Source organism: Protomyctophum parallelum (assembly GCF_964188405.1).
Source record: "Protomyctophum parallelum genome assembly, chromosome: 10".
Taxonomy (NCBI): domain Eukaryota; kingdom Metazoa; phylum Chordata; class Actinopteri; order Myctophiformes; family Myctophidae; genus Protomyctophum; species Protomyctophum parallelum.
Genome location: NC_139704.1, coordinates 49719872 through 49742166, shown reverse-complemented (window position 1 = coordinate 49742166; position 22295 = coordinate 49719872). Strand labels below are relative to the sequence as shown.

Genomic DNA, 22295 nt, shown 5'->3' with positions numbered 1-22295 from the left:
AGTGGTGGCAACGTCACAGACACCGTGGGCCAATCAGAGGAGCCGGCGGCCGTTGCAGTCCCTAATATGGAAAACTGTTCAGAGTGACGTCATCTCTCTTCTACTGTACGTCGTCCTCAGACGACGTACAGTAGAAGAGAGATGACATCACTCTGAACAGTTTTCCTTTTGCTTTCTGCACCAGCACCTTTCTTTAGTACGTCCACGTAGGTAGGTTGGTGTGGGACGGTCCTCTCCATCGATGCCCGTGTGTCGGTTCCCACAGTACAAGCTTTGTTTTGGGCCAGGACCTCTTGTTGTCGGTGGCAGCTAGTGGCCAGCTAGTCTCTTTTCTGGTACACTTGGTAATGCCCCGTACAGACCAGGGGGGCAGTCAGACAGATATTTTGTGAAGCCACTAAGGAAATCGTAGTTCATAATGAATGGCCTGTTGTGGCGCTGTCATTGGACCCAGAAAAACCCATAGCCCCATAGAAGTCCATGTATTTGGGCCCAACTTCACCTAGACTGTATTACCTTAATAAACATGGTCATGAATACTTTCTGCTTCCAGTCACTAGTTTAAAGTCTCATTTCTAATGTCATAATATTCTTTTTGGAAAATTATGGTCCCATTTAATTAAAAAACATGACCATAAAGTCGCGTATGTTCTGAGGGGCGTGGCTACCGTTACAGTCTATGATCGGGATCCCCCACCCACTCGAGTCAAAATAAAAGCCAACGGAGAAGAAGGGGGGGGAGTCCCGCCTCGTTGTCTGGGCCAGCCAATGGGCCAGCTGGGCCCAAACGGAGCCAGCCAATGGCCAGCTGGGCCAAAACTGATCTAGAAAGATGGCGACTTACAGTGCAGGAATAACAGGCTTCATGTTACGTCCATGTTAGACCCGGGGAACGCTTTGTCCATATTCTTTACCTGTCTGTGGTACAGACGCTTGTTGGTCATGTGCTCGTCCTGGTTGATGTTCAGAACCACACGTAACATTCTGGTGTAGCAGGACCGGCCCAGGGGGTTCTGTAGGGCTTAGGGTCTTAGTGTTCTGTAGGACCCGCCCAGGGAGTTCTGTAGGGCTTAGGGTCTTAGGACCGGCCCAGGGGGTTCTGTAGGGCTTAGGGTCTTAGGACCCGCCCAGGGAGTTCTGTAGGGATTAGGGTTTTAGGACCCGCCCAGGGGGTTCTGTAGGGCTTAGGGTCTTAGTGTTCTGTAGGACCCGCCCAGGGGGTTCTGTAGGGATTAGGGTCTTAGTGTTCTGTAGGACCCGCCCAGGGGGTTCTGTAGGGCTTAGGGTCTTAGTGTTCTGTAGGACCCGCCCAGGGGGTTCTGTAGGGATTAGGGTCTTAGTGTTCTGTAGGACGCGCCCAGGGGGTTCTGTAGGGCTTGTCTTAGTGTTCTGTAGGACCCGCCCAGGGAGTTCTGTAGGGCTTAGGGTCTTAGTGTTCTGTAGGACCCGCCCAGGGAGTTCTGTAGGGCTTAGGGTCTTAATGCCCAGCATTCACAGCTCATCCAGCTCAGTTCACCAGTCGTGTGGTATGGAGGTCTATAAAACCGATGTTAATCAGTGCTAGTATGATGTAGGATCTCTCTAGGTCGTCCTCAGACGAGCCCTCCATCGTCGTTTCCAGTCATCTCGGTTCTCCATACATCTGGACAGTTCGTTGGTACTTTGCACTCCTGCATCGCTCTTGAGTACATCCACGTATGTTAGCGTGGGGCGTCCTCGTGACCGATCCCAGAGCACCAGTTTACTGGCTGGCAGTTCCTGGTGTCTTTGGCAGTGTCCTGCTAGTCTCATTCTCCTGGTGTCTTTGGCAGTGTCCTGCTATAGTCTCATTCTCCTGGTGTCTTTGGCAGTGTCCTGCTATAGTCTCATTCTCCTGGTGTCTTTGGCAGTGTCCTGCTATAGTCTCGTTCTCCTGGTGTCTTTGGCAGTGTCCTGCTAGTCTCATTCTCCTGGTGTCTTTGGCAGTGTCCTGCTATAGTCTCATTCTCCTGGTGTCTTTGGCAGTGTCTCTGCTATAGTCTCATTCTCCTGGTGTCTTTGGCAGTGTCCTGCTATAGTCTCATTCTCCTGGTGTCTTTGGCAGTGTCCTGCTATAGTCTCATTCTCCTGGTGTCTTTGGCAGTGTCCTGCTATAGTCTCATTCTCCTGGTGTCTTTGGCAGTGTCCTGCTATAGTCTCATTCTCCTGGCTGCTATGTTCTGGCTCACCCTTGGTAATCCCTCATACAGAGTCTTGTTAGTGACATGTACAGTCATGCTGATGTTAAGCACTGCACGCAGCATTCTGGTGTAGCACCCGTCAAGGGACTTCTGCAGGATAATGACGAGTAAAATGGTAAAATGTTTGACAAAGAGGGTTTACAGACTATAGGACTTTAGCAACTAGTCGACTATTCAACTAGTGGACTAGTAAATATAGTCTTTGACTAGTTGACAAGATTTGTTGTTTTTTTGCAACTGACACAGAAAAGAATTAGAAAGAATTTGTAGAATCAGGTTAAAATGGGTTAGATAACAAATATACATGAAAATGCATGCATGTCATATTGATTGATTGATTGATTGAAATATTTATTAACAGTTTGTAGAATTTACAGTACATTTTAAGCACAAACTCAATACAAAAGACTGTCAACTGTGAGTGGACGACCCAATTAAGCATTACACTTGTTTACAACAGGGTCCACATTGTTCAATTCATCAAAGTATCATGTCATATCACATAGCGTTATCTGGAGTACTGTGATCTAAACGCTGCCATGATGTCATCTCTGTAGAAGCTCTTCTGGTTCCGTAAAACCACATCCTGCTGGTTCCTGTTTAGTTGAAGGATTTAACGTACAGGCTGTATAATATAGTCTACGGATGTTAGCATTGTTTTTCATATCATTTTATGACGTTTCATTTGTAATACATTCTGTGTGCGTGTGCGTGCGTGCGTGCGTGCGTGCGTGCGTGTGTGTGTGCCTGCGTGCGTGTGTGCGTGCGTGCGTGTGTGCAACTTTGGAACCTAATAGTACCCGTTGTCAACTTAAAGCTGTGTGTGTGTGTGTGTGTCCGTGTCCAGTGTCCTCACAAGTATACTAACACAAAGCTGTGTGTGTGTGTGTGTGTGTGTGTGTCCTCACCAGGGTGCAACGTCCAGTGCACTTGAAGGTGTGAAGAGTACAGCAGAATGCCGGGACCACCGCCCCCCCCACCACCGCCCGGACCCCCCCCCTCCCAGCTTCGGTGTGGTGAGTAACCACAACACATCCCAGGGCCGGATTAACACCTCTCGTTAGAAGGGCCCCCCTTCACGTGCACGCAACATTTTTGCTGTTTTTTGGAGCCGTTTTGGGGCAGTTTTATGCCGTTATATTGGCCTATTTCCGGTCGCCTACCCCCCCCCCCCCCCCCAGAGTGACAGCCAATCTAGCGCATTGTTGCTGCTTTACACACACAATTTGCACTTTTCAGCTGCCCTTCTCACCAACAATAAAACACTAATCTTTTTAGACACCATTTATTTCATTCGGATTAGCAGGGACATTTTCTGTGAAAAAAGGAAAAAAAGGAAAAAAAATTCTAGGGGCCCCTGGTGCCCAAGGGCCCCTTGGCACGTGCCCAAAGTGCCCATATGGTAGATCCGGCCCTGACAGTCGGCTATACGCATCGAAAAACAACAACAAAACTGTACTGTGTTTTTGCATGGACGTGGTGTTGGGTGCCTGCACATAATGCACACATGGCATCAACGCATGGTGTTGTGTGCAGGCACACTACACTTTGTCCTACACTTTGCCCTACACTCTGTCTTTCTTTTATCATTTACTTTTTAATTTAAGAGCCTGCCCAGGGACTAACTCTGGCCCATTTACATTGATGTGAAAACTGACATGTTGATTAATGAGCGTTGTCCCTGTCAAATAAATAAATAAATAAACAACCAGGCAGACAACAATGTGTGACAGAGTATTTTACTGTCTTATCTGTCTATGTAGTATATACTAGTATCTTATTGCATTTCCCTGGACCGAGTATTTCACAAAGGTCTCAATCGTTCAGAATTCACAATGTAGGCATTTGTCAGACGCTCTTAATCCAGAGCGATTCACAGTAAGCAAGAACAAAGTCAATGTTCGCCTGAGGGGGCGCTTGTTTTACAGGTTAGGTTTCTGGTTTAAGGACAGGGTTAGGCTTAGGTTTAGGCATATTTTAGCTGAGGTTAGGTTTCTGGTTTAAGGACAGGGTTAGGCTTAGGCTTAGGCATATTTTAGCTGAGGTTAGGTTTCTGGTTTAAGGACAGGGTTCGGCTTAGGTTTAGGCATATTTTAGCTGAGGTTAGGTTTCTGGAACCCATTCAGGACCGTGGGAACCCCTTTTGGTGTTTTAAAGCATTATGTCATACTTTAGCTATTGAAAAATAACAGATCTACAAGCTCATGGTGCACTGTGGGGGGGGGGGGGGGTTCATGGAACAACATATTTTCAGATGGGGGTCGGCGGCCAAATACATATAATTTTTGGGGGTCCTTGACATGAAAATGTTTAAGAACCACTGACATAGAAACACACTGACATAGAAACACACATTTTAAATGTTTAAGAACCACTGACATAGAAACACACATTTTAAATGTTTAAGAACCACTGACATAGAAACACACATTTTAAATGTTTAAGAACCACTGACATAGAAACACACATTTTAAATGTTTAAGAACCACTGACATAGAAACACACATTTTAAATGTTTAAGAACCACTGACATAGAAACACACATTTTAAATGTTTAAGAACCACTGACATAGAAACACACATTTTAAATGTTTAAGAACCACTGACATAGAAACACAAATCTTTCAGAAAACTGAAAGGATTTAGAAGACATTTTGTAGAACCGTCCGCCGGTCGTGTTTGGTACCGTACAGTTGTAAGTACAGAACAAAGAATGTGTGCTTCCGCCATATTTGTTGAAGAAGAGTCTGGGGCTGTAAAACAAGCGTCCCCTCAGCGCCCATGGGAACCTGGGCTGTAAAACAAGCGTCCCCTCAGCGCCCATAGGAACCTGGGCTGTAAAACAAGCGTCCCCTCAGCGCCCATGGGAACCCAGGCTGTAAAACAAGCGTCCCCTCAGCGCCCATGGGAACCCGGGCTGTAAAACAAGCGTCCCCTCAGCGCCCATGGGAACCCAGGCTGTAAAACAAGCGTCCCCTCAGCGCCCATGGGAACCCGGGCTGTAAAACAAGCGTCCCCTCAGCGCCCATGGGAACCCGGGCTGTAAAACAAGCGTCCCCTCAGCGCCCATGGGAACCCGGGCTGTAAAACAAGCGTCCCCTCAGCGCCCATGGGAACCCAGGCAGTAAAACAAGTGTCCCCTCAGCGCCCATGGGAACCTGGGCTGTAAAACAAGCGTCCCCTCAGCGCCCATGGGAACCTGGGCTGTAAAACAAGCGTCCCCTCAGCGCCCATGGGAACCTGGGCTGTAAAACAAGCGTCCCCTCAGCGCCCATGGGAACCTGGGCTGTAAAACAAGCGTCCCCTCAGCGCCCATGGGAACCTGGGCTGTAAAACAAGCGTCCCCTCAGTGCCCATGGGAACCTGGGCTGTAAAACAAGCGTCCCCTCAGCGCCCATGGGAACCTGGGCTGTAAAACAAGCGTCCCCTCAGTGCCCATGGGAACCTGGGCTGTAAAACAAGCGTCCCCTCAGCGCCCATGGGAACCTGGGCTGTAAAACAAGCGTCCCCTCAGCGCCCATGGGAACCCAGGCTGTAAAACAAGCGTCCCCTCAGCGCCCATGGGAACCCAGGCTGTAAAACAAGCGTCCCCTCAGCGCCCATGGGAACCCGGGCTGTAAAACAAGCGTCCCCTCAGCGCCCATGGGAACCCGGGCTGTAAAACAAGCGTCCCCTCAGCGCCCATGGGAACTCAGGCTGTAAAACAAGCGTCCCCTCAGCGCCCATGGGAACCTGGGCTGTAAAGCAAGCGTCCCCTCAGCGCCCATGGGAACCCAGGCTGTAAAACAAGCGTCCCCTCAGCGCCCATGGGAATCCAGGCTGTAAAACAAGCGTCCCCTCAGCGCCCATGGGAACCTGGGCTGTAAAGCAAGCGTCCCCTCAGCGCCCATGGGAATCCAGGCTGTAAAACAAGCGTCCCCTCAGCGCCCACATGGGAACCCAGGCAGTAAAACAAGCGTCCCTCCCTCGACTTCATGCAGGATGCTGACCTCATCTGTCACATGACGTCAGTGTCATGGACTCGCGTCCATGCTTCTGATCCTGCTGAACAGAGACACCTTGTGGGCGAAACGTGTCATTGCCGCCTGTGTGACCTTACAATAATTATTGATAACTAGGACACATGTATTTGTTTAAAGGTATATTCAGTGATTTCACTCAAAAAACCTTAGGTTTAGTTTTTGGCTGTGGGACCCAGCCTTTCGTCCAATCAGGATAGAGAGTCAAAAACGAAACCTAAGGTTTTTTGACCCCCAGGGGTTAACTGGGGACAGGGAGGAACTCCTTATATGGCCAGCACACTCTATAGTAGGGAGGATTATCACAACAAAACAAAAAAATAAGTGATATTTGAATTAAGTGAAATCACTGAATATACCTTTAAAGCGCTTTCTTTCTCCAAACATTCGGTATAGTTACAAAGTTGACAAAACAAGATGAAAGAGCAGCATGTTGAACATTAAGAGATAAAAAACCAAAAAATCTGGGAATAGAAATTGCACAATTAGAACGAACCACAACATTGTATGTGGACGACGTACTGATATGTTTCGGCCACAGTGGTCAGTAAATCTGCACAAAATGCCACTAACTTTGTGTGTGTGTGTGTGTGTGTGTGCGTGTGTGTGTGTGTGTGTGTGCGTGTGCGTGTGCGTGCGTGCGTTTCCAGGCCAACACAAACAAAGCGTCGCTGAATCGTAACCAGCAGCACGGCAGGAACGCTCTGCTCAGCGACATCGGAAAAGGAGCCAAGCTGAAGAAGGCCGTGACCAACGACCGCAGTCAGCCCGCTATAGACAGTATGTATACCACTTTAACCCATTCTGACCCGAGATCAGATTCATACGAGGTTTCCACTGGACACACATACTGGTCTGATTTAACCCATTCTGACCTGAGATCAGATTAAAAAAATCGGGATAGTCAAAAATGGCAAATAAGTTTAGGGATAAGGGGGATAGGAGTATACTTTATTTTTTATTTTTTAGCCCACGATTTTGTAACCCATTTTTCACCCCTGTGTCAATCATCTAATGTGATCCTGGGCTCTACACACCCTCCACCAACCTAGTCCCCATATATGGGGGACAAGGGGAGACCAACCTAGTCCCCATATATGGGGGACAAGGGGAGAGCAACCTAGTCCCCATATATGGGGGACAAGGGGAGACCAACCTAGTCCCCATATATGGGGGACAAGGGGAGAGCAACCTAGTCCCCATATATGGGGGACAAGGGGAGACCAACCTAGTCCCCATATATGGGGGACAAGGGGAGACCAACCTAGTCCCCATATATGGGGGACAAGGGGAGACCAACCTAGTCCCCATATATGGGGGACAAGGGGAGACCAACCTAATCCCCATATATGGGGGACAAGGGGAGAGCAACGGACTTGAACTCATGCTTCCTTCATGCCTGAGTGTCCAAGTTGCTCCTTTACACCTGACAGGGGGGAGTTTCCCTGGTTGGACGTAGCGCGTGGAAGGAACACGTTATTCCAACCAGTTCCTGGCTGGCCAGCGGGAGGCAGTATAGAGACCAGGATTACTGCATGTTTTTTGTGAGGGTACCTACCCTAGGGGACACGGGGAGAACATGTGAGGGTACCTACCCTAGGGGACACGGGGAGAACATGTGAGGGTACCTACCCTAGGGGACACGGGGAGAACATGTGAGGGTACCTACCCTAGGGGACACGGGGAGAACATGTGAGGGTACCTACCCTAGGGGACACGGGGAGAACATGTGAGGGTACCTACCCTAGGGGACACGGGGAGAACATGTGAGGGTACCTACCCTAGGGGACACGGGGTGAACATGTGAGGGTACCTACCCTATAGGGGACACGGGGAGAACATGTGAGGGTACCTACCCTAGGGGGACACGGGGAGAACATGCAAACTCCACACAGAAAGGCCCTTTCGCCAACCCCGCCTTCGGGTATGGGCACTGATGACGCGGAGGAGGAAACACGCCGCCAGCGCCCACAGCGTCCCGAGCGGGAATCGAACCCAGGTCCTTCTAGCTGTGAGGCGACAGCACTACCGACTGTGCCACCGTGCCCCCCAGTATACTTTGAAGTTAATGGATATATTCTTTCTCTCCTCAGAACCTAAAGGTGGAGGAGGAGGAGGAGGAGGAGGAGGAGGAGGAGGAGGAGGAGGAGGAGGTGGAGGAGGAGGTGGAGGAGGTGGAGGAGGAGGAGGAGGAGGAGGTGGATTAGGAGGTCTGTTCCAGGGCGGGATGCCCAAACTACGGTCAGCAGGGACCAACGGTGAGAACCATCTCCTTCTGACCATTATGTCCATTGTCAATGGCGTTCTTAACCCATTTAGGCCTGACATCGAAATAAAAAAAGCCTTCTAAATGCTGACAGTTTTCTGAAATACCTCATGTTTCTAGGCCTATATATCACTCAATATTTCATGTCAAGGACCCCATAAATGATCTGTAATTGGCCTCCGAGACCCCCCCCCCCATCTGAAAATATGTTGTTCCAGGGACCCTCCCCAGAAGCAAAGATTTGAGTTAAAAACGTTCGTTCTGAAAACATATATTCCAAATTTGAGGCACATTTTCACGATTTTTCAAAAATAGCAGACCTACAAGCTCGTAGCGCGCCACCGAGTGGCGCGCTACGAGCTTGTAGATCTGCTATTTTTCAATAGCTAAATTATAACATAATGTTTAAAACACCAAAAGGGGTGCCCGCCCAAAATGGATTAATGTTTGTCTAGACAAGACAAACATTAATTAAGCAATAAGCCACGAGAGGTCTCAGCTTACCGGGTATTTTACACTGCCTGGGGGCGTAGGCAGACCCGACGCGCAGCGGAGAGGCTTCTACCTCCCAGGCATTGTAAAATACCCGGTAAGCTGGGGCCTCGAGTGGCTTATTGCTTTTCTAAAACGGTTACAAACATATAGCAATATTATCCTAATAAAACTATTAAATTCACAAAAGTATCTACGCTTTGTGCCACCAGAGCGAGCGAGCCAGAGCCACAGCACTTCCTTGTTTTGCTCCGCAAGTAGCCTATGTGACGGGAGAATAGCGCTTGATGTATTTACGGGGCTGCCTGGAGCCACACATTCACAGTCATATGAGCCGGGCGGTGCTTAGACGCCCGCACGGCATGTGTTTGTAAAGCAATCAAGCGCTCCCCTTCCCCAGTTCAGCTACAAGGCTGCAGTTTGATACAAAGTGATTGAAGGAGTGGGTTATCGGTGAAATTTACACCGGTCACGTGACGGTAACCAGCCAATCACAATGAAGTATTGGGACTACCCGTTTTAGAAACCTGTTTATAAATCACATTTTCAAAGTTTGAGAACCCCTGATTCATAATGTCCTCTCTCTCGTCTCTCTCCTCTCCTCCAGACTGTGGCCCCGGGGGCCCCAGAGTCCCCATGCTGCCCCCGGGGGGGGCCCGTTCCTCCCCCGCTGGCCCGGCCCGCTCCTGGTCCGCGGCCGCCGGTCTGGCCCGCGGCCAGAGCAGCGTGCCCCCCCCCTCCTCCTCCGCCAGCGGGCCCCCCAATCCTCGGTTCCCGGGGGGGGGCCCTCGCGGCGGGGGGGGCCCGCCGGACCTGCCCAAGAGCCGCTCCGTCCCGTCGTTCCGCTCGGACACCACGCCGGGTGGGGGGGGCCCCCCTCCTCCGGTCCCCAACACCCCGCGGCCCGGCCAGGGGGCCCAGTCCCGCGGGGGCCCCCCCCCGCCGCCCCCTTCCTTCCCCGGGGGCCCGAGGCCCGGCGCCACTTCAGGACATGGTGGTTAGAGTTTGGCATTTTTTATTAGTTTTCGTATTTTTCATTTTGATTGTTTTGACTTCATGATCGAGGTTAGATTTGACTTAGATTGCTTGTTCAGTTAATTTATTGATTTAAAGGCTTCGGTTAGTTTAGTATTATTTATTATATATTTTTTGGTTTAGTTTGTATGATCTTTTAATTATTTTGCTTAAAAAAAAAGTTAATCAAATGGTAAATGGTAATAGCAGACCTACAAGCTCATAGCGCGCCACCGAGTGGCGCGCTATGAGCTTGTAGGTCTGCTATTTTTTGGAAAATCGAAGAACGACTGACATAGAAACATAGCTTTTTCCAGAAAACCAGTCATTTTCAAACAGACATTTTTTTAGAATCTGATCTCAGGTCAGAATGGGCTAAACAGTAAAGATATCCCTTCTAACTCCACCATCCCTTCTCCAGGACCCCCCAGTCTGCCTCCAGGGAGACACGGACCCCTGCCTCCCCCCCCACCGGGGGGGGCCTCCTCCTCGCCTGGGGGGCCGCGGGGGGGCGCCGGGGGCCTCCCTCCACCTCCTCCCCCCTCCTCCTCCTCCAACACCCCCTCCTCCTCCTCCTCCTCCTCTCGGCCCCCGCTGCCCTCGGGACGACCTCCTCTCCCGGACGACCGGCCCCCGCCCCCGCCCCCCTCCACGGGGGGGCCCCTGGGAGGGGGGGGGCACCGCCCCTCCATGCCCCGCGACGGACCCCCGCCTCCCCCTCCTCCGTCTCTCAGCTCCAAGCCCCCCTCCTCCTCCTCCTCTAACCTCCGAGACGACCACGGGACCCCCCGCCTGCCCCAGAGGATCCTGTCCCTCAACAGGTAAGACCCCCCTAAGCCTGACCCCTACTAGACTACTACTACTGCCCCTACTTATTGTATTGTTCTATACCAGGGGTGGTGCAACTTTGACCATGGAGAGGGCCACTATATTTCCACCCTCACTCCCTAGGGCCATATATTGCTGTCGTAGCAAAAATAGCTGATCTACAAGATCGTAGATCGTCTATTTTTGCTATATTCGAATTGGAATCCTGAAAATTTACTTTTTAAAACTCCTTCAGCGCCACCTGGTGGACCAGTTTAGGCTCTGAGTGCCAATTCTCCCATTATAAAAAAAGAGAGGACGTTTTAAAAAAAAATGTAAAAAAAAAGAATTATATATATATATATTTTTTATTATGTCTTTACGTCTTGGCACCCATTGTTAGTTATTGTTAGTTACAACATGCCTACAATAACTTGAAGCATTTTTTTAAAGGTAATTGCAAAAAAGGTGCCATAATCCGATTAATCGTTTAAATAATCGCCCGATGAATCGATTATGAAAATCCATAATCATGTCTTTTGCCATAATCAGGTAGCTTTACAACAAAGCTGTATTCGGCTATTCGGTATTCGGTTTCGGCCAAGAATTTCCCTTTCGGTGCATCCCTACTTTAAAGGTATATTCAGTGATTTCACTTAATTCAAATATCACTTATTTTTTTGTTTTGTTGTGATAATCCTCCCTACTATAGAGTGTGCTGACCATATAAGGAGTTCCTCCCTGTCCCCAGTTAACCCCTGGGGGTCAAAAAACCATAGACTCTCTATCCTGATTGGACGAAAGGCTGGGTCCCACAGCCAAAAACGAAACCTAAGGTTTTTTGAGTGAAATCACTGAATATACCTTTAATTATAGGTGTGTTGAAGCATTGAGCTACTAATTTAGACTGACATAATTAAAGCGGGTCATGTTTTGCATGTTGTGGAATTGTAAACAGCTGGAACCAATATTATATCAGTATTCTGACATTAACCTGAGGGCCACATTAAGTGAAGGTGGGGGCCGCATGTGGCCCCCGGGCCGCTTGTTGCCCACCCCTGTTCTATACTGTGCTAAACAGTGGCGGCCGGTGACATTTGTCCTAGGGAGGGCGCTATAACAAAATCAAGAAAACATGCACTAGGTATCATAGATTAAATATCTACTGAGGGAGCCTGTCTAAGGTTTATTAAATATATCTACTAAGGGAGCCTGTCTAAGGTTTATTAAATATATCTACTAAGGGAGCCTGTCTAAGGTTTATTAAATATATCTACTAAGGGAGCCTGTCTAAGGTTTATTAAATATATCTACTAAGGGAGCCTGTCTAAGGTTTATTAAATATATCTACTAAGGGAGCCTGTCTAAGGTTTATTAAATATATCTACTAAGGGAGCCTGTCTAAGGTTTATTAAATATATCTACTAAGGGAGCCTGTCTAAGGTTTATTAAATATATCTACTAAGGGAGCCTGTCTAAGGTTTATTAAATATATCTACTAAGGGAGCCTGTCTAAGGTTTATTAAATATATCTACTAAGGGAGCCTGTCTAAGGTTTATTAAATATATCTACTAAGGGAGCCTGTCTAAGGTTTATTAAATATATCAAAATGTAACAAAAGGTTCATATAGGGTTAAAGAAACAAACCTGAGACAGAACGACCAGTGCCATAAAAAAGTGCAATGGCTCAAAGCCACATGACCTTGCTACAGTGGCTTTAACATTAGCAAAAAAATAAACAAAAAGTCCTTATAAAAGAACCCTCAAAGCCATGACTCTGCCATTAATTTTTACTTTTTGTACATACATTTGTGATGATTACATCAGGTTTGTCTGGACCCAGCTCTTTAATTCATATTTTTTCTCTCAAATGGTGTTTTCTGCAGTGATTTCACAGAGTTTTATTTTTCCTCTTATTGTTCCATTATGCAAGTGAATTAAACTATTATTATCTTGACTTTACATGGCTCCATTCATCTGTCTCATCCCTCGTTTTTCTAGCGTATGTTGTTGTGGCTGTGTGTTAAACCCATGTCACACTGTGCTGTAATGTTTATGCTGCCCCCAAGTGCTTAGTGGTGTGAATAACATGTCATGGATCGCACATTTTTCGCGACCAAGTGGCTGCCTATAGTTTGTATTGAAGACATGTGGACCGCAATGCATTACTCTTCAATGCAGAAAGTCAAGGGCTACAGATGAACGCGCACCAACATGTGACACTCAGTAACCAATCAGGAACGTTACACAACGTAAACAACATTTCACATTTAATGGAGGCATAATACTAACGTGGCAGCATAATACAACTTTTAATCACTGCCTTTGGTTAGTGGCTACTTATATTATATAATATTTAAGTTTCTGGATTGCTAATTTTAAATAAATTACAGGCTGTAGATTTCGTTTCTCAGTCATTCTTATTCACGTTTTATTCAGGGGGTGGGCATGGTGGTGCGGCGCACCAGCGCCCCCTATGGACGCACCGCCACTGGTGCTAAATCAAATTATATACCACAGGTCGTTTCGAGGGAAGCAATCTGATTGGTTGAAACAGCCTTCTATAGCCGTGGGTTAAACCAGCACCGTTCACCACCTATAATCAAAACAAAGAATTCAGCCGCTCTGTTCTCCCAGAGCGCTAGCAAACTCGGTGGCTAGGCTAGCTAGTTTCTTGGGACATTTGTGGTCGTAGTGACTACATCTGTCATTAAACAAATATATTCTTTCAGCGATTTTCTTAGTTTTAAGGGTAACTGTGGTAGAATTGCAATATTACACTCGAGGGTGTGGTTTAACGTGATTATTGCCACTTCAGTGATGCTTGCTTCCTGACCGCATCACTGTCGTGGCAGTAATCACGTTAACCCACACCCTCTCGTGTAACATTGCTTAATTGAAAGTGTCTTAACTGGCTGTATCACAGTGTGGTACGGTAACACGACCGCTCAGGATTGCAAGCGGTTGCAGAGGACCGTTAAAACAGCAGCTAAAATCATCGGCACTACAGAATGACCCAGTCTCCATAACATCTACACCACTCGCTGTATGAAAAAAGCCCATAACATCATGGAAGACACCAGCCACCCCGCAAATACCCTGTTCAAACCACTACCCTCCAAAAAACGCTACCAGAGCATCAAATCTCGTACCACCCGTCTCAGTAACAGTTTTTACCCCCAGGCAGTCAGGCTGCTGAACAGCTGACCTTGAACTGTATTGCACTTCACTTCACTTGCACTTTTCTTTTCCAGTTTTTGTCTTTTCTTGCACTATAGATGTTGTTTATGTCCTGTGTATGTAAGACTGAGAGTGCTCTGAGCAAAGTAAATTTCACTGTATGTATACTCTGTATCTATACAAATGACAAATAAACCTGAACCTGAATTACAGTATACCACAACGCATGTTTTATGTTTTATTCATAATTATCTAAACTTCTCCGTCCTTCTCCAGCCATGCTCCAGCCCCCCCCTCACTGGGTCGCACTGGACCCCTCCTCCCCCCACATCCGCCCAATGAGAGACCGCCACCACCCAACGAGAGACCGCCCCCTCTCGGAAGGAACCAATCGACATCGCGGACCGGTAAGCGACACTTGGATTGTAGTCACAGTATAGATCAGGGGTGGCCAACTGGCGGCCCCCGGGGGCCACATGCGGCCCCCACCTTCACTTAATGCCGAGTGGCGCGCTACGAGGTTGTAGGTCTGCTATTTGTGAAAAATTAAAGAACGACTGACATAGAAACATAGCTTTTTCAGAAAACTGTCATTTTCAAACAGACATTTTTAGAATCTGATCTCAGGTCAGAATGGGTTAAGTTGATATGAAATGATGATGATGATGATGATTCTGGTGACGACGATATTAACCTGCCCTCCCCCCCCCCCCCCCCCCCCTCTTCCAGGACCCCTCCCTCCCCCTCCCCCCACAGGCCGCCCAGGGGGCGGGGCCAGCGTGAGGTCGTCGGCGCGGGCGCCCTCTCCTATTGGTCGTCCGGGCCCGGGGCCCCCCGGGGGGGGCGGCAGACCCCCTCTGCCCCCCGACCGCCCCGGGATGGGTGGCGGTGGGGGGTTCCCTCCCCCTCCCCCACCCATGGGTGACAGGCCGGGGATGGGTGGGGGGTTCCCTCCCCCTCCCCCACCCATGGGCGACAGGCCGGGGATGGGTGGGGGGTTCCCTCCCCCTCCCCCACCCATGGGCGACAGGCCGGGGATGGGTGGCGGTGGGGGGTTCCCTCCCCCTCCCCCACCCATGGGTGACAGGCCCGGGATGGGTGGGGGGTTCCCTCCCCCTCCACCCATGGGCAACGGGTTCCAGAACTCTCACCACCACCAGCCAGCAGCAGGTCAGTAACTTGCTTAAATAGCAGATCTACAAGCTCACCATGTCTCTTGACCTTGTATGTAGACAGTGTTGCGTTGGTGATTTGACCTCTGGTGGTACGCTATTTGTAATGACATCACAGCGTGTTCCCTGTTCCTGATCCCTGTGGGCCCCCCCCCCCCCCCCAGAGTTACTGTCGAAGTGTCCTTGAGCAAGACTCTGAACCCCTAATTGCTCCTGATGTGCTGGTTGGTGCCTTGCATGGTTTCTTCTGCCATCGGTGTATGAATGTGTGTGTGATTGGGTGAATGTAATGCATAATCTATGTAAAGGTGTGTGAATGTGTGTGAATGGGTGAATGTAATGCATAATCTATGTAAAGGTGTGTGAATGTGTGTGAATGGGTGAATGTAATGCACAGTCTATGTAAAGGTGTGTGAATGTGTGTGTGAATGTGTGAATGTAATGCACAATCTATGTAAAGGTGTGTGAATGTGTGTGTGAATGGGTGAATGTAATGCACCATCTATGTAAAGGTGTATGAATGTGTGTGTGAATGGGTGAATGTAATGCACAATCTATGTAAAGGTGTGTGAATGTGTGTGTGAATGGGTGAATGTAACGCACAATCTATGTAAAGGTGTGTGAATGTGTGTGTGAATGGGTGAATGTAATGCACCATCTATGTAAAGGTGTGTGAATGTGTGTGTGAATGGGTGAATGTAATGCACAATCTCTGTAAAGCGCCTTGGATAAAGGCGCTATATAAATGCACCGTTTACCAAAGCCTGTTCATCCAAACAGAAAAGTCCTATCTAATTGTATTAAATGATGTAAAACTCACCAACATTGCAGCTGTACGGAAACCTCTTTTGTTTCATAAAATCTTTGTTATGACCTACTTCCTGTCAAGAAACACCTTGCAGGTCAGAGTCTGGAAGCGCTCGTTATCGGTAAAGCAACCTCCTGCTGCCTCCTGCATTATGAGCACATTCTAAACCGGTGGTACGCCTGGGCTGTTGAGTGATATATAACGAGCACTTCCAAACACTTTGGGAGGAAAAAATAAATCACCTGCAATGAATTTCTTGACAGGAAGTAGCTCATATCATGTCTACGCCGGTGGATTTTTATTAAACAATAACTTTACAGATTGAAAGAGGATAATTCAAGCTTTCCGTACAGCTGCAATGTTGGTGAGTTTGACGTTGTTTAATGCAACCAGATATAGGACTTTTCTGTTTGGATGAATGGGCTGTCTATGGGGAAGTTGCACCTAGGTAGCACCTAGCCCTCCAAGCAGAACCCAATGGTACTGAAGTTTCTGACATTTTTTAGACCCAGACCATTGGGTCCTGTTCCAGCTGGTACGCGGACATAAATAAAACATAAACACCGTGTTTACGGCCTGTCTGCGCTCTTTGACGACTTTTTTTTCGTGTGAGGGCTTCTGAATCTGTGAAGTATAAGTACCTATACATGCCGCTGCGAATATCTCCTGTGGCGCGGAAGCCGTTAAGTATTTTTAATCTTTGATTCTTCTCTTCCTTCCTTGTTTATTGACACCTCATTGTACCGCCTATCTGGCTAGCTAGTGGCTATAGCTATGACAGAGCAGATCAGAGGCAGGGACGTAGCCGGCACAAGCCAACCGCACACCGGGAGGCGGTACAATAAACGGTAAACAAACAAGAAGAAATAAAGCGACCAAATCGGTCAAACAAAGATTAAAAATACTTAATGGCTTCCGCGCCACAGGAGATATTCGCAGCGGTTTGTATAGGTACTTATAGTTCACGATTTCAGAAGCCCTCAAAGGAAAACAGGCCGTCAAACGGCGCAGATACGATGTTAGCGAGCATATTTATGGCCGCGTTCCAGAATTCCCATACGAAAATATAGTTATGAACAGGGACCCTACACAAAGCGACATCCAAATTTCAGAAAAGCTTTATGGAGGGTTCCGAGAGGGGCTAGCTAGCACCTTGCTGGCAAGATGTCAGCCGTGTGCATATCGTCAGTAGCTGTGTGGGTCACACAATGGACCCCATGAGCATGCAGGCTGCGTTCCTATTTCCTATGTTAGGCCCAAACCACACCAATGGGTTGAGATGCATTTTAATTTAATCATCATTTATTTAACTCACGACCATGATCACATGGTTTGGAGCACAGATTCATGAAAGTATACAATCTAAACTCTAAAGTATACAATACATTACAGATTACACGATATACATAGACATATCGTAAGGCTTTCCCTATTTGTACAGTGGAACAACATTTTTCAGAAAAGCACCCAATTTATAGATTATACTTTTTGTTTTTCAGATTTTAGTAATGCCAATTAATTTAAACATAGAAGGGTAGGTAAAAAAATAAAGTGGCAGGTATTATTTGCCTGAAATTCATAATGCCAGTATTCTTACATTCCAACAAAACATGATACTCATCTCATCTCCAATTCTGGCTTCATTACATATAGGTTACAAATCCTCTGACTGCTTTCCAATCCTTTATATCTCACCTGGTTGGATGCAGCTCAAAGTGAACTTTACTCGGGTATCTAAATGGGAGTGGATGTGTTGGATGTGTTGGATGTGTCGGATGTGTTGGATGCAGCTCCTTCCTAGCTCGTGTTATTACAGAAAAAAAACGGGCGATAAATAATAAATGTCCCAAACTCTGTCTGTATTGTAGTTCAGAATAGATGCCATTGCGATGACCTCTTTCTGCCAGGAGAGGGAGACAGAGGACATAGAACTTGGTTTTGAATGCGAGGGTGATCAGTAATAGTGTCACTAAGCTATTGAGTGTTACTGTGGGCCTTATGCCTCGTGGACCCCCAGGGTGGGCAGTCACTTAGGACTAAGGGAGGAGCTCGCTATAATGCTCGTTTTTATCTGATTAAATATCTATCAATCACGAATATTCTGCTATTATTTGGATACTTTTAGGTAATACATCAGTATTGGTGAATGCCCTTATGCCCTAGATTAAGTCTAGCAGGCGTGTGTGTGTGTGTGTGTGTGTGTGTGTGTGTGTGTGTGTGTGTGTGTGTGTGTGTGTGTGTGTGTGTGTGTGTGTGTGTGTGTGTGTGTGTGTGTGTGTGTGTGTGTGTGTGTGTGTGTGTGTGTGTGTGTGTGTGTGTGTGTGTGTGGCACTTATCCTACCCCCTTAGATAGCATTTCCGTAGACGTAGATAGCATTTGATACAGACTTATAGCATGTTATGTAGACAGCACTATAATTGCATTGTATGTAGCCATAGCACGTCATAGTACATATGTATATCATAGTATAGTATATATGTATAGTTTATATGTATAGTTTCATTATAGGCTATAGACCGATTCCGTAGCGGGTCTCATGGTCGCAGCCTACGTATTTCCTGTAGGCGGACTCGACGTAGCTGCGGGGGTAAAACCCTCACCAGGCGCACCTCTTCTACTACAGTGAACGGCAGAGTGACTGATGTTAGTTTGCCTCAAACTTTACTCCTTTACCTGCTTTTTTACTAACACTAACATTACAAAGATGCCCAGAACATCGAGATGAACCTGTGTAGTTTATGGCTGCTCCAACAGTAGTGGCAACATAAAAAATAAAATAAAACGGAATGTCTAATATCCACCGCGGTGGCGGAGACCAGAGCCATTGAGTAATGGTTGAGACGAAGCAGGGAAAGATACATATCGCCAGTCTTACCCAATACCAAATCTTTCTGTTTTATGAACACAAGGCTGCTGTATTTTATACCTCATACTAAGCATTTAAAGTATGAGGTATAAAGTACACTGGTGTTATGTATCTTTCACTGCTTCGTCTCAACCATTACTCAATGGCTCTGGTCTCCGCCACCGCGGTGGATATTAGACCGTTTTATTTTATTTTTTATGTTGCCACTGCTGTTGGAGCAGCCATAAACTACACAGGTTCATCTCGATGTTCTGGGCATCTTTGTAATGTTAGTGTTAGTAAAAAAGCAGGTAAAGGAGTCAAGTTTGAGGCAGACTAACATCAGTCACTCTGCCGTTCACTGTAGTGGAAGAGGTGCGCCTGGTGAGGGTTTTACCCCCGCAGCTACGTCGAGTCCGCCTACAGGAAATACGTAGGCTGCGACCATGAGACCCGCTACGGAATAGGTCTATAGATATTCCACTGTTGCTTTCTTAGCTTACGCATGTTTCATGATAAATGTTTTTTTGTGATGTATTCCCATGCTTTTTTGTTCTTGCTTAATGTAAGTCGCTCTGGATTAAGAGCGTCTGCTAAATGCCTAAATTGTAAATTGTAAATTGTGTGTGTGTGTGTGTGTGTGTGTGTGTGTGTCTGTGTGTGTGTGTGTGTGGTTCATGTGTGTGTGTGTGTGTCTGTGTGTGTGGTTCCAGACGAGTGGGAGAGTCGCTTCACGTTCCACCCGCTGTCCGACCTGCCTCCCCCTGACCCTTACGTCTCCGGTCAGAAGACCTACCCCAGCAAGATGGCCAAGAGCGACGGACGAGGTACGCACGCACACGACACACACATGACACACGCATGGCACACGCACGGCACACGCACGGACACACACGCACGGCACACGCACGGACACACACACACGCACGGACGCACGCCATTGTTGATTTTGTGTCTTTTTTTTTTCACAGACGAAAAGTTATGTAAGGCCAAGAAACATAAAGTAGATATTAAATATTAGGGAGGGATGAGTGGAGAAGAGATCCAGTAGAACTAAGACAAGTCATGTTATGCTTGGTTTCGCTCTACTGTGAATCAGTTTCCCTCCATTCTCTTTTTTCTTCCATGAAAATATTTATTTTGTATTTAGTGTGTAGTTGCTGAACATTTATTTAGTGTGTAGTTGCATAGCCTACCCTACCTGCCAGGTTTTTTTATTGATTGATTGATTGATTGATAATTTTATTAGACGATAAGATGCAAACAGTACAGGGTACAGTCAAGCACAGCATTGGTCCAAAAGGAACAGCACCGAAGAAAGACCTTGCGGTCTTGTTTCCATTCGGGTCCCATGCATTCATTCACAGTGACAACAAACAATACGTTTCTCAAACACACTAAATCTATATACAGGTTGGAATAGAAATACATTAATAATAGGTAGGATATGCATACAGTACTGTAGGCTAATCTGCTTAGGCTACTTGTTCACAATATGCCAAACCACCATCAACAAGAACACCCTGGCTGGCAGCAGCGATGCCCAGCCTGCCGACCCAGCGACAGAACACAGAACCTGCCGAGGCGGACAGAACTAGTGTCTGTCTACATTCACCGCACCGCACATGTCCTGAAGGATGTTGTCCACAACATCAAAGGGTGTCAGGGTTTCGTGGTAGTTCGTGACATATAATAACACTGATCAGAAGCTCACCAAAGCGACTATAGCCTGGTTTAACCCATCTAGTACAGGAAGTGCCTTAAAAATAAAGGCTATAGAGTGCCAGAGTTGTCTGATCGCTTTTACTTTGAAAGCCATGAAACAGGAAACACTTGCCTAAAAAAGTTGACTATACAAAGATACCTCACATCCCCGATCATCTTAATATATTGTTTTACGCTCCAAAAAGCGTTCATATTTTGCGGGAGAGACGGATGAGGAGCAGAAATGAAGCGCCAGCATATCGCTCTATTCATCACCACGGAGAGCGCCCTGGATTAGGAGAGACGAGTCATTCTTTCCGCTGCGCTAACATGGGAGTCAATGACAAGCTAATAGTTGCACTGAGCGTTAGCATACGGCAAGCGAAAAGCAAAATGCCAAAAGAAAAAAAATAGGAAAATTCTGAATATTCTTGCGTCGCTGGGACGTCGCTGGGACGTCGCTAGGACGTCGCTAGGACGTCCTCACACGTCATTAGTACTAATATTTCGGGATCCTTATGGCGTTCTCAGACGTCCTATGTATAGAATCTGTTAAGGAGTACCAGATGACTCGGTGCGTTCTCAGACGTCCTATGTGTAGAATCTGTTAAGGAGTACCAGATGACTCGGTGCGATCATGGAATTTAAACAAGCTCTTCTGTTTATAATCTAAACACTGTGACACGTTTAAAAAGTGTTACAAATAAGTGCTTATAGACCCTAGACGCTTGGGTTTATTGTGAAAGGAAAATAAATAAATACCTTCTCTGTGTTCTTGTTTCCAGGCCCTGGTAAAAAGGAGAGAGGAGCCCCTCCCCTTCCTCCCTTACCCAGGTGAAGAGGAGAAGGAGGACACCTTCATCACGAGATGTCTGTCTGTCTGTCTGTCTGTCTGTCTGTCTGTCTGTCTGTCTGTCTGTCTGTCTGTCTGTCTGTCTGTCTGTCTGTCTGTCTGAGAGAGGGGCCTCCTCGTCAGAGGCTGCAGGGCTATAAGAAAAAACAACACAAGTGAAGGATGGAAGTTTGAGTATTGGAACTTGGCAGCTTCTCTCTCTCTCTCTCTCTGTCTCTGTCTCTCTCTCTCTCTCTCTCTCTCTCTCTCTCTGTCTCTGTCTCTCTCTCTCTCTCTCTGTCTCTGTCTCTCTCTCTCTCTCTCTCTCTCTCTCTCTCTGTCTCTCTCTCTCTCTCTCTCTCTCTCTCTCTCTCTCTCTCTGTCTCTGTCTCTGTCTCTCTCTCTGTCTCTGTCTCTGTCTCTGTCTCTGTCTCTGTCTCTGTCTCTGTCTCTGTCTCTGTCTCTGTCTCTGTCTCTGTCTCTGTCTCTGTCTCTGTCTCTGTCTCTCTCTCTGTCTCTCTCTCTCTCTCTCTCTCTCTGTCTCTGTCTCTGTCTCTCTCTCTGTCTCTCTCTCTCTCTCTCTCTCTCTCTCTCTGTCTCTCTCTCTCTCTGTCTCTGTCTCTGTCTCTGTCTCTGTCTCTGTCTCTGTCTCTGTCTCTGTCTCTGTCTCTGTCTCTGTCTCTGTCTCTGTCTCTGTCTCTCTCTCTGTCTCTCTGTCTCTGTCTCTGTCTCTGTCTCTGTCTCTGTCTCTGTCTCTGTCTCTGTCTCTCTCTCTCTCTCTCTCTCTGTCTCTGTCTCTCTCTCTCTCTCTCTCTCTCTCTCTCTCTCTGTCTCTGTCTCTGTCTCTCTCTCTCTCTCTCTCTCTCTGTCTCTGTCTCTCTCTCTCTCTCTCTCTCTCTCTCTGTCTCTGTCTCTGTCTCTCTCTCTCTCTCTCT

The 22295-nt window shown here is 47.4% G+C and overlaps 1 protein-coding gene across 1 annotated transcript in view; it reads left to right on the top strand.

The window, feature by feature from the left end:
* Positions 1 to 21690, top strand: part of LOC310866071 (WAS/WASL-interacting protein family member 1-like) — a 52936-nt gene extending 31246 nt beyond the window's left edge. Inside the window, exons 3-12 of the mRNA XM_083775373.1 lie at positions 3131 to 3235; positions 6889 to 7018; positions 8332 to 8496; positions 9604 to 9990; positions 10432 to 10831; positions 14275 to 14405; positions 14728 to 14886; positions 15103 to 15168; positions 19538 to 19651; positions 21314 to 21690. Coding sequence (XP_083631499.1) covers positions 3131 to 3235; positions 6889 to 7018; positions 8332 to 8496; positions 9604 to 9990; positions 10432 to 10831; positions 14275 to 14405; positions 14728 to 14886; positions 15103 to 15168; positions 19538 to 19651; positions 21314 to 21366 — 1710 coding nt within the window. The 3' untranslated portion in view covers positions 21367 to 21690. The remainder of the gene's footprint in view (positions 1 to 3130; positions 3236 to 6888; positions 7019 to 8331; positions 8497 to 9603; positions 9991 to 10431; positions 10832 to 14274; positions 14406 to 14727; positions 14887 to 15102; positions 15169 to 19537; positions 19652 to 21313) is intronic.
* Positions 21691 to 22295: the final 605 nt, after the last annotated feature.